This window comes from Onychostruthus taczanowskii, unplaced genomic scaffold (assembly GCF_017590055.1).
Source record: "Onychostruthus taczanowskii isolate IOZ18803 unplaced genomic scaffold, ASM1759005v1 scaffold75, whole genome shotgun sequence".
Classification (NCBI taxonomy): Eukaryota; Metazoa; Chordata; class Aves; order Passeriformes; family Passeridae; genus Onychostruthus; species Onychostruthus taczanowskii.
Window position 1 is genome coordinate 2325150 of NW_024505339.1, and position 12369 is coordinate 2337518.

The 12369-nt window shown below is 44.4% G+C and overlaps 2 protein-coding genes and 1 long non-coding RNA gene across 12 annotated transcripts in view; 1 reads left to right on the forward strand and 2 right to left on the reverse strand.

Annotated features, from left to right (window-relative positions):
- Window positions 1–9335, reverse strand: KCTD7 (potassium channel tetramerization domain containing 7). Of its 6 annotated transcripts, none has more exons than XM_041423105.1 (6): window positions 9061–9152; window positions 7295–7404; window positions 4994–5186; window positions 4139–4240; window positions 2385–2563; window positions 1–1461 (listed from the first exon to the last, which is right to left on the reverse strand). In XM_041423105.1, exons 3-6 carry the CDS (start codon window positions 5092–5094, stop codon window positions 1085–1087), a joined length of 759 nt encoding a protein of 252 aa, XP_041279039.1. In that variant the 5' UTR covers window positions 5095–5186; window positions 7295–7404; window positions 9061–9152; the 3' UTR covers window positions 1–1084. The 6 variants fall into 6 exon arrangements, with proteins under 6 accessions (XP_041279039.1, XP_041279037.1, XP_041279038.1 ...); XM_041423103.1 differs by having other exon boundaries at window positions 4139–4308; XM_041423104.1 differs by lacking the exons at window positions 7295–7404; window positions 9061–9152 and adding an exon at window positions 9174–9335 and having other exon boundaries at window positions 4139–4308.
- LOC121345848 lies at window positions 9334–10747 on the forward strand. Its single transcript, XR_005954014.1, has 2 exons — window positions 9334–9469; window positions 10548–10747. It is a non-coding gene; the product is annotated as an uncharacterized LOC121345848 (long non-coding RNA).
- Window positions 10173–12369, reverse strand: part of TPST1 (tyrosylprotein sulfotransferase 1) — a 22348-nt gene continuing 20151 nt past the window's right edge. For all 5 annotated transcript variants that reach the window (XM_041423097.1, XM_041423101.1, XM_041423100.1 and 2 more), the window contains 2 exons: window positions 11648–11695; window positions 10173–10704 (listed from right to left, as the gene is read on the reverse strand). Coding sequence is in view for 1 of the 5 variants with exons in the window: in XM_041423101.1 (XP_041279035.1) it covers window positions 11678–11695 (18 nt within the window). In the remaining 4 variants the exon portion in view is untranslated. The remainder of the gene's footprint in view (window positions 10705–11647; window positions 11696–12369) is intronic.

Genomic DNA, 12369 nt, shown 5'->3' on the forward strand with positions numbered 1-12369 from the left:
ATGAACAGTTATTATTCCTAAAAGCATTAAGGAATATATTCCAGATCTGCTATTCCTTTTGATAACAACAGAAATAATTGAAGTACAACATTATAATTCACAACATAGATTCTTAATTAAAAAAGAAATACAGTTTAATCCTGACAACAATTAATAATATATAAGGAATATTCCTTTTTTTTTTTTAATTATCTAGTACATCAAAATGACATTTCCAGATCTTTGTGCTGGGTGTGACTCAAACTTTATAAAGCTGAAGGAGGAACTAAAACATTTCTAAGAGGGTAAAACTGAAATGTCAGCTTTAGTAGCACCCCAGATTCCCAAAAATGCAGGAAAAATCCGCAATTCCATCCTGAAGCCACGTGGTTGGTGGCACCTTTTAGCAGATGTTCAGCCTCCATCCTTTGCATGAGGTGATTTTGTTTTGTGCCTCGTTAAGGTACCTGAGCCAACAGTCTGATTTTAGGCTGGTTTTTCAAGTTTCCAGAGGTGTTCCCAACCCCTGCCAGCAGGCTGATCCCAAGGAATGTGAGCAGCAAGGTAACTGCCAAGAACATTTGTCCTTTAGGAGTCCTCTCACCCCTCGATGTGCCACCACACTCACCACAAAGTGACCTTGAAAGAACATTTGTCCTCTAGAAATCCTTTCACCCCTCGAAGTACCACCACACTCACCACAAAGTGACCTTGAAAGAATTTGTCCTCTAGGAGTGCTTTCACCCCTCAATGTGCCACCACACTCACCACAAGGTGACCTTGAAAGAAGATTTGTCCTCTGGGAGTCCTTTCACCCCTCAATGTGCCACCACACTCACCACAAGGTGATCTTAAAAGAACATTTGTCCTTTAGCAGTCCTTTCACCCCTCGATGTGCCACCACACCACCAGGCAATCTTGAAAGAATTTGTTCTCCAGAAGTCCCTTCATCCCTCGCTGTGCCACCACACTCACCACAAGGCCATCTCGAAAGAACATTTGTCCTCTGGGAGTCCTTTCACCCCTCGATGTGCCACCACACTCACTACCAGGCAACTCTGAAAGAACGTTTGTCCTCTGGGAGTCCTCTGACCCTCTGCTTTGCTCACCACCAGGTGATCTTGAACTCGTAGATGGGGCGCTTGCAGTAGTAGTGGTTGATGAGGTGCTTGTCGCACACGCCGATGCACTGGTGGTCCACGGTGATGCCGCGGGCGGACAGGTCGGTGACGATGCAGTGCAGGAGGTCGTAGACGTCGGCCACGGCCTCCCAGGGCCCGAAGGACACGTCCACCTCGCAGTGGTGCTCAAAGAGCTTGGTCTCGCTCTCGCTGCGCTCGAAGCGCAGGGAGTTGAAGTGGGGGCACTCGTAGGGAGTGATGGGCATCTCCTCCTTGAACACACACACCTTCAGCTTGGCAAACCTGGCCTTCCTCTGCATGGCTCGCAGCTTGGCTATCTCGATGATCCGCTCCAAGTGGTCTGGAAAACAGACACATTGAGGGTCCCAGCCAAGGGCCGAGGGAAAGAACAAAAGCAGTTATTGCATGTGAAACGTTTCACTGCAGCTGTTCTCAGCATGACATTAGCAGCAGGTAGCAAAATATAGAATGATCAAATCAATCTCGTTATCTGGTGAGCTTGGTGGCCTTATCATATTAAAAAAATTAATAGATTATATAATTACATAATTAATATATTATATATAATATTATATACGATTACATAGAATAATGTAATAAAATTATATATATTATTATATATAATATAATGTATATATTAGAAAATATAGAATAATCAAATCAATCTCTGTTATCTGGTGAGCTTGGTGGCCTTATTATACAATATATATAAAAAGAAATAAAAATTAATATATAATTATATAATTAATATGAAATGTTATATACATTATATAATGATATAATATATAGTATAATCAAATCAGTCTTGGTTATCTGGTGAGCTTGGTGGCCTTATTAAACAAAAAATATAAATTAATATATTATATAATCAATACATATTATTATATATATTATATAATATCTAGAATAATCAAATCAATCTCAGTTATCTGGTGAGCCTGGTGGCCTTATTACATGCCCAAGTAATCTGGCCTCACTACAAGGCCAAGTTTATTCACTTGCAAGTCCTACAAAACAAATGCAGACAAACCCTCTCATTTGATAACATTACAGCCTAACCTTGCTCCCTTTTAAGCACACAAACCCACACCCTGGGATGCAGCAGGATGTGGAGACCTCAAAGATCCAAACAGCATAAAAAATACAGAATAAACTTCCCAGCTGCAATGGGATCAGTCTGGGAGCTGAGAGCAGACTGAAAGCACGAGGTTTAACACTGGAATCCCACTAGAAGAAACAGTCAGTGCTACTTTGTTTATTTACCTTTGTAATATGGCATTAGGCCCAGGAAAGCTTGTCTAACTTTTTCTCCTTTAAGAGGCTGGATATCCTCTAGATTGTCTAGCAAGGGTCCTATGGAATAATACTGAGCTTCCTTGTACACTGACCTCACTCGCTCTCGGGGGGGCAGGTCACCAGATCGTAGGAAGTTTAGTATGTCTCTGAAAAAAAAGGGCAAAAATATCATTAACAAACACATTTCTGCCAAAACTGCTGCAGGTGGGAAAGGACAGGAAACGCTGGATATTCATTGTTTGCTCTACTGAGACAGTAACTGAAATAAATGAGCCTTATTCCCAACATTTGTTTGTACAACTGTTTGCCACGTTCAGGTTTCCAAGCCATTATTTCACATTTTGCCTCAGCTGATGTCAAAACTCATTTGAAAAAATATCAGTGTTTTTTAAACCAAACATTTATTGTGGAGGAAACCATTTATAATACAGAAGAGGCCAGAGTGTTTCATGGGAAAGCAATTGTGGTCACCGCATTGCAAATTTAGGTCTGGGACTAAATAAACTTTTGCATTTTCCCAGAGAATCATTTTCATGGACATTTTATTCCACACAGATCCAGCTGAATGGATGGGACATCTGCAAAGGAGGTTTCTCATCACAGATCAGGGCCACTTACAGAATAATAATCAGAATTTTTTAAAAAGAGACAGAACATTTCCTCGTAGTTCTGAAACACTGTTCAGCAACAGGATCTTTTGACAGAGAGAAAAATCACTTTATAAGTATTAACCAACAAAACCTTATCAAAAAAACCAAAGAAATCACTTTGTAAGTGTTAACTAAGAAAACCTTATCAAATAAAAGAAGCATTACTGCAATCTTAGAATGACAACAAATACAGCACCTGCTACCCTGGCTCTCTGTTCCAGCTGTATTTTCAACTGAGGTTGATAACATCACAAATTAATTGATTTTCCAACAACTGCCTCGTGTAAAGACACAATTATTTTAGAATAAACACAGTGGCTTAATCTATCTCTGTCCCAGATTATGGTACAACTCAAAAGTGCTTTGAAAATAATTCAATGCTCTTCTGTTGAAGGCAATAAGGAAATGTCTATAAAGGAGAAACACAAAATTTGGGATAAATTGCAATGTGTGCTTTGGGCAAAGACCTGAACCCATGAACACTGATCACCTTTTGTAGCAATCTCACCTCCATTCAAACAGAGCATTAGTAATCATGGTTAGTTTAATCAAAAATAAAATAAAAGCTAAGCACTCAGGAGGGATCCTGGAGGTAAAGGAATATGGCACTACCAACAAAAATAAATCAGGAAAACAAATTCTTTAAAAGCTTGTGCTTTATTGTAGCAGTTATATCCTGTTTAAAGATTAAAACATCGTATTCTCAACTGTGTAAGAATCCTAGACTCATTCCTTCCATTCCCTCTTCCTTACAGATACTGAATATCAATTAAAAACCAGGGGTGTGCAAGGAGTTTCCTATTTCCAAACACTTCTTTAAACCATCAAAACATCTTGATACCTTGAAAGGAGATACTCTAGGGGAGACAATGCACAAATCCAAAACATTTCTTGTTTTTCCTTTCCCATTGCACAACCAACAAAGAATTTTTAACTGCAGTTACTCCTGCGATGCTTTGAAGGCGTGCAGGGTTAACTGCTGCACTCTAAGGAAAAGAACTGTTAAAAACAAGTCTAAAAAGAAGCTTTCAGTAAGAACTCGCCAAGCTTGCCCTGAGGGTGTGTACATACCCGAAGTAGGTGCCATCCCTGTCGATGAAGTACCTGCCCTCAGCGTCCGTGGGGATGTAGTGCCTGCCGCTGAACATGGCTGCCAGCATGGTGTCCTCGTACCTGCGCAGCGTGGACAGTCTGGTGGTGAAAAACATCCCCCCCACGTTCAGTGGGACAACTTCTGGGAACTGCAAAAGCAACCAGGACATCAGAAAGGAGCTGCCAGTCCTCTGCAAGGTGACAGCACAGCTTTCAAAAGGCACTTGCAGTTTGCCACCGGGACAATGGGTGGTTCCTGCCCCGCTGCCACAGATCAGGGAGCTCTGAGGGGTGAAAATTTGGATGCTTTGGATGCTGGGAGGAATCAGGGAGTGGTTTAATTGTAGCTGGGAATCTGAAACAGCAGAAATCACTCAGCTGGAATGGCAGATATTTGAGATATTAATGCCTCCTCTTGGCTCTTTTGGGGAAAGGAAAGAACAAAACAAAACTCCTTCCCCAGCCTTACACAGAAAGAACAAAAGGGAAGAAATCTCAGGTCAACCTCAGGACTTGCACTCTGCTGGTTCCTTTACACAACCAGACTATACTATACACTGAAAAAAAAAGCATTTGTTTACATCAGGCCTCAAATCTTACTATCACCCCCCCAGGCTGCCTGAAGTACCAGAATAAACACTTGATTGCATGTCTCAAGTCCAAACCTGGATGGAGCTTGTAAGTAAAGCTGCCGAGCTACTCAAATGCATTCAAGAGACTGAGTTTTACACAAACGCGTTAAGCGAGCTGAGTATCCACAAGGAAATCCTGAATTCTTCAGCACCTGAGCAGTCTGTGCTGCCGTGATCATGCCGGTCGCAGGTGAGCTCTTACCTGCTGGGGCAGCAGAGGTAGCGCTTGTCCTGCCTGGGTGGCGGTGGGAGTGGCCGGCTCTTGGAAATCATCCTCTGCATCCGAGCTCGACATGGCATCATCCGGGGTGGCACTCACTTTGTTCTGCCCCGTGACTACCACCATCCCTCTGGCTCTGGGGAGCAGCTCTGCTGGGTAGGAGGCCGTGGCAGTGCTGAAGAGAGACCCAAATTAATCACCCGAATTACCCCAATCGCCGGCGCGCTCCCCGCAGCGGCCGCGTGGCCCCGAGCGCTGCCAGCAGCAGCGTTATTCCCGGGAGGAGGAGGAGCAGGGATGCCAGGCACCCCCGGAGAGGGCAGCGGGCAGGAATGTCGCTGGCACAGCTGCTCCAAGGCCCTCCAGCCGCGGAGCCGCTGGCAGGGGCTGGAAAAGCCCGGCATCCATTGGCTGCACGGTGCAGGGAGCGATTGGCTCCGGCGCGCCTTTGCAGGAAAATGTCATTTGCTGGAAGAATTTGGGTGGCCGCTGTCCCAGTCTGTCCCTCGCCAGGGGCGGGATGCAGGAACACGGCCCTGCCAGGGGCGGGATGCTGGGACGCGTCCCTGCCACATTGGCGACACCCGGCTCCGTCTGTCACCTTCAGCCGCTCGCCGGCAGCGGGGACGGGCACGGGGAGGGCTCGGCCGGGCTCTGGAATTCCTTAGGAAATGGGAAAACCGGGATTTCTCAGCAGCCAGGGAATGCAGGCGTTTCCCTGCCCGCTGCATCACAGCACAGCACAGCACACACGGACGCGCACGTGAGACACGAATAATTAACTCTCCTTAGCACGCTGCTAATTATCAGCTGGGTTTAACACCTCCAAGGCTTCTCAGTCCATCCTCAAGGGGAGAATGGGATGCACTGACAAACTGCACGATAAAAATAATAACTGAAAGAGAAGCCCGCTGCTCCCCTTACACTGCGTTATGTAAAATCCCTGTTCCCAGGGTGTCCCCAGCAGCACCGCAACTCCCTAACAAAGACATTCCACCACCAGAGGCTTTATCCACCTCCAAACCTTCTCTCAAACCACTATAAAATAAAGAAAGGGGAGGATTATTTGCACAAGCACATCTGGCATATTTATTTAACTGAAGGATGCTTCCCCTGAAAATCAGCACGAAAAAAAGATGAAAATTGAAAATCTGCCTTAATAATGCTGCACACTGTTAGATCTCAGCTCTTACAGGAAATATTGAGTTCAGAGTGAAGCCAGACAGAGCTGGGATGCTCCTGAGCAAAACAGGTTCTTTGTGGAGACCTGATCAGACCAAAATCTCCACATTCTGGGGGAGTGTTCACAGCCCTCTTTCCCCAAAATTTGGAGATGAATTCTAGATCCTGTTTAACACCCTAATAAACATAGATAAGTAGCTACTGTGAAGTTCCAGACATCATTAAGAGGGTTGGCTCAGCTCAGAGAGGGATTTAATTTCTCTTCTCTACAATTCATAATCAGTTTTCCACCCCAGTCCAATGCACAGGCAGATAAATAAGAATGGAAGTGCTTCTGAAGGGCCACACCATATTAACAATTTTAATATTTGTTCTAAAACAACGTTTATTCTGACATCATTAGTTATCCAAACAACTCAACTATGCCTCACAGGTACAATTTTTATATATATATATATAAAATAGACAAAATAGAAATGAAATATTATTTTGCTAGGGATTTCTTTAAGGACATAAACAAATTATCACCCAGAAAAAGCTTGCAGATCAGCATTTATAAGAGTGAGCCTGTATTTATGTGAAAGTATTATTTATAAAGATGCCACCTGACACCAGTGCTTTGGCTGCTATTTCTAGTTCTCTTTAAAGTACTCAAAAAGAACACAAGAATGACCAAGAATGTGTTCTTTGTCTGCATTTTTCAAGGATGTCCCATAGATTTCACTAAATGGAGTTTAGTGGGAATAAACAACATTCACTCCATTAACTATACCAGCATTATTGACCACAGAATGGGTTTTTGGGGTAAGTTCATCCATTTGGCACTGCACCAAAAAGGGCTTCTTTCCTAACAGAGCTAGAAGCCTGAGAAAAAGAGATTTTTCTCCCTCTTTCATAATCTCCTTCCATATGACACCAAGGTTTAAGAAAAAAAGCCATGAGACAGCATTAATTATGTTCTGCTCAGGATACCAACCTCCTCTGCCATTGGAACATCCACACAGAACAAGCCCTCAGTAATGAGGTTTAGACCATCATGAGACCAGGATTTTGAGAACAAGCTCAGTGGCAATAAAAAGATCAATGACTGACAAGTTGAACCTGTTTTCTGACGTTCATTAAAAGGTGAGTGAAGTCCCTCTCTAGGCTGGCTTCACCTGTTCACCCAGGGAGCAGTGAAACAGAGCTGTGCTGACAGGAGCAGACTCCTCCTGAAAGAAAACCAGAAGTTAATCTCTGCATTTCATGAAGAAAACATCATCCATCTGAACCCCAGAATAGTTTGGGTTGAAGGACCTTAAGGATCATCCAGTTCCACCCCCCTTCCAGGTCCACAGACCAGGTTGCTCCAAGCCCCATCCAAACCTGGACTGATCCTTTTCTTTTCTCTCAAAGCACCTGCAAAAATTATTTTTAACTATGTGTAGAAACATTCCCTTCTTAAATCTCTCATTAAATTTACAGAATTTATTTATTTAAACTAAGCAAGTGCTGCCATTTCACCTTCAAATACATCTAGGTCTAGATCAACAGAAAACACCACCAATAAATAAAATTATCATTAAATCAAATATCACATCAGCACCATCCAACCCTACCAGAAATCCCTCCTTCCAGTCCTTCCAGCTGTCATTTAAAAGCAAGGATTGCTTCCTGGAGCTTTGCTGGGGACAGCTCAGATATTGTCCCGCACACAGCAAAAAAAGCTCAGCAAATGAGCTGGCCCTGCCAGTTTGGCTTCATTCCCCAGAGAATGACAGCAACCCTTGATTTGGGCTTGATGCTAAGATTTAGAAAAGCTTTTCAAGGTTCTGCTGTTCTCTCAACTTCTCCATATTGGTTTAAACAACTTTTTCTTAAATACCTTCTGAGGTTGCACCAGTGTTGGCAAAGTTACAAACCCCAAAAAAGTTACATACCAACGAAAAATGACAGGATGGTTATACAGTCAAAGGCTTTTCTGTCAAGGTTCTGATGTATGAACCCATTGCAGGAGTCCCACACAAACTCCTGTTCAAAGGTAACTCTTTGGGATGTGTTTTTTTGGGGAGATACCAACTGGATTGTTAGAAGGTTCCCCCTTTTTAAAGAGAAACTGGGCTAGAATGAGACCTGATTTAGCAGTGTCTGCATCCCCAACTTCAAGAGACACAGATGGTTGTAAGGTTTGTACGAACACAGAGGGAAATGACACAACATCCAGTAAATTCCAATGAATCTGTGTCAGAGCAGCAAAGAAACATCCTGGAAGAGGGGCAATAAACTGTTAAACACTGGCCTGGAGAATCCTGGACTGTAAAATCCCAGCATCTCTAGTCATAAACAACAATGATGAAAGGGCAGTGTAACTCAGCTTTGCAGCTGAGAGCAAGGACAGGGTGTGTAGATGGGCAGAATGGGACTCTCCATCCCAGTGACCCTGCAGGACAGCAGGGACACTGGGCAGGGGGCTGGAGTGACCAGGGTGAAGGACACCGGGGCTGCACTCACTGGGGCCGGCACTGCCCCTCACGGAATCCCACAGCTCTCAGGACACCGGGGCTGGCACTGCCCCTCACGGAATCCCACAGCTTTGAGGACACCGGGGCTGGCACTGCCCCTCACGGAATCCCACAGCTCTCAGGACACTGGGGCTGGCACTGCCCCTCACGGAATCCCACAGCTCTCAGGACACCGGGGCTGGCACTGCCCCTCACGGAACGCCACAGCCTTCAGAGCTCGGAGCCGTCTGACAGCTCTGAGGAGCACAGGCATCACCACAGCGCCTGGATGGAGCAGCACAAACCCAGGCGGCGGGCACGCCAACAGTCAGGGAAATAACCAATCATTCATTAATAATTAATTAATAATTATCTCTTAACTCTCACCTCGCCAGGGTGACAGCCTGACCGGCACCGCCGCTAGCGAGGGGCTGCCCCGGCCGCGGTCCCTCCGCTCCCCTCACCCCTCCAGCCCCGCGGCCTCCCCGCCGCTCCCTCACCTGCCGCGGGTCGGTACCGGAGCCACGGCCGCGGGCAAAGCCCCGCCGGGGATGGAGGGGATGAGGGAGGGCTGAGGGGAGCGGGGCCGCCTGTCCCCGCCCGCGCTCACCTGCTGCCCGCCCGCGGCTGCGGCTGCGCTCCGGCCCGGCCCGGGGGGAGCGGCCGCGCCCCCGCGTCACGTACGGGCCCATCCGGGTCCCGGCGGGAGGAGCCGCCCGGGCGGCACCGGCGGCGGCACCGGGGCGATCCCTCAGCGCCGAGCGGCTCCGGGGAAACGCCCGGCGGTGTCAGCGGGGTCAGTGAGCGGCCTCGGGAGCGGCGGGGCCGCGCTGCCCTCAGCCGGCAGCAGGGGAGGCCCCGGGAGCGCGTGTGGGAAGGAGCGCGCAGATCGCCCTTCCTCACGGGTTTATCGCCACACACAGAACAAGGGAGAAACGGAGGAAAAGCAAAACTCCGTCAGATCCACAATCCGGGGAAATACAAATGTTTTGGCACGAAGGCGTCTCAGAACCAGTGGGGAAGGTTGAAACCGCCTTCACCGCCTTGAACCGGCGAGGGGGAGCAGGAATTGAGCCACAACACCCATCCCAAAAATAACTTATGGAAATAATAACGTTCCACATTGTACCCTAAATAGCGAAACTTTAGGGTACAACTCACAGCAGTAGATCCCCCCCAGCAGAGCATCTCTGAACAAAATTGCTGTTAAGGAACAAATTCAGGAGTCTAAAATTACCTACTTCTACCTGCACCAAACAAATCTCATGTTACACCTCTCAGTGGGACACTCCAATTTAGTATTTCTTCATCACCCAGCTACTAAAAGCAAACAAAAAGCAATAAATTGCAAACCTTAAAATAAGATCCAAAGCCAGGACATGAGATCATATCTTCCCTCACATCAATATTTTGAATTATAACTAACACGTCAGTATCTTGAATTATTTAAATATTAAGTTGGAAACAAGACCGTTAATTAAGAAATAAATAAACAAAAATCACATTTAAAGCATTTATTTTGAAAAATAAAATACAAAAGATCATTGAATTGTAATTGTACATGTAATTTATCAACTTTTTTTCCTTTTTAAATAAAAGATATTTAACATTTTTCACATATGAATAAAACAACTTTTCCACCAAGAATCTTTCAGGACAAGCACAGACCACTCTTGAAAGCTTTGTACATTTAAAACCAAACTGCTACAAGAAACAAAAAAAATCTGAAGATGGAGCCCTGTAATTAAAAGAGAAGAGCAATTTCAGAGACAGGCATTGCTTTTGCATTTTTTAAAACCTTAAAAAAATAGTTGTGCGAATGTAAAGCAGTTGTACATTAACATCAGTGATTTTTTTTTGTTGTTTTTTAACAGGTTTACATGCGCTCACAACAACAAAATTTGAAACAAAACCAGGATGAAAGCAAGAGGAGAGAACATTCTGAGGAGAGCAGGCCATGAGCAGCACACCTCTGATGCCAGGGGGACAGCCTGAGGGATCATTCCCATGGAAAAGGCAGCAGCTGATCTTCTAAGGAAAAATAAATAAAGTTATGTTGGAGTTTTCCTGGTAATATTCAGCTTTTTATCCTGGACAGGCTTGTGGAATGACAAATAAGGCAGAATTAAGGGTAGCCACTGTTGTCTCAGCAGGTGGAAAGCCACTGCCATGACAAATCCCATTCCTGCAAGGGATGGGGCTGCTTTGTCCCTCCTTTTTCATTAGAGACTGCTTGCAGCATGGTGCAAAAAAAAATATTGATTTTCCACTTACATCCCAAACCCTTGTGACCCAGTGGGAAGTTATGCTGGGAAGTCCCAGTTTGGTTTCTCAGAAACTGGGCAGCAGCTTCAGACAGAAATATTGCAGGCTGAAATCCATTTTTCAGAGCTAAGTGGCAAAATGAGGTTGATGCCTTGGTTATTTTAAATTGGCTGTGTGAACAGATGATAGTTTATCTATTGATTTCACAGTGAAGGTCTGTAATTCATCTCTGGGAAGATTTTAGAGCCATTATTTCTACACAGAGCAGTGCTTTTGGCTGTATTTAGGGTGTTTATATTTATGGCCACGTAAGGATCTATTTTGGGGATATTTGTAGGGCATATTGCTTTGGGCTATTTTTAAACTGGATTTAAATTTTGCCATCTTTTGTTGTCAGGCCAGAAGATCTGATAGCAGAAAAACCCTGGATTAACACAGGAAACCTTGCATCACTCATTCTTTAACTAGTCTGGAATTTACTCAGCTCCCTGTAATTTTGTCACTGTTTATTCAGTGACTAAAATGCAGCTTTTTGAAAACACTGGCTATGAGATGTTAAACCAAATATCACAAACCAGCTCATCTTTAGCAGCTTCCTTTAAAAAACATACCTTTATATTTATCTTACCCATGGAGTTACAGAAGTTAAACAAAAATCATCTTGAATTAAGAACAACAAATGAGCAGAACTGAAACACTCTTTTATTACCTTCTGTGCAAGAAATGTCCATTTTATCTTCTATTCCATAGGTTCAGTCTGTCAAAAAAATTAAAATTAAATTAGCTATTTTACATTAGAGGACAAAAATATCAGTACTGATGTCTGCTCTCCAAACCTTTGAGCTCCTTAGTTACATTATGTTAACACTAAAGGAGAACACTATCAGCATCAATTTGATCAGGTTTTTATGGTTTAAGGAATCTTCTTTTACTCTTCCACAGTGTTTATTTTTGTCTTTTGGATGGTCTGTCTTTGCTATGGATAAATCTGCTCAGATTTTGGTAAATACTGTATTTAAACCAAGCTAATTGTATAAATTCACCTCCTGGAATTTAGCAGGAACCTCCCTATCCTATGGACTGAAGAAGGAATTTATCAGGCAGAGTGGCCCAGGTTCTTCTGGGTACCCCAGGATAACTGAAAACCACAAACAACATAATTTAACTGATACTGTATGCAAACAAGAATTTAAAGGATTTAACCCAGGCTTTATTCAAAATCAAGGATTTTTTTTTTTGCTAGCACACCATCTACACACTGTGTGCTCAAGTCTGAAGGATCTCCCTGCATTTTCCATAAATCCCTCTCAGCAGCATTTCCCCTCCTGGTAAGGCACACCCCATTCCTGCAGCTTTCTGGTAGTTAATCCTGCAATCCCAGCAGCAATCCCATGTGGAAGTGACCCCAGCAGGCTCCTGTGAGTTCAGCAG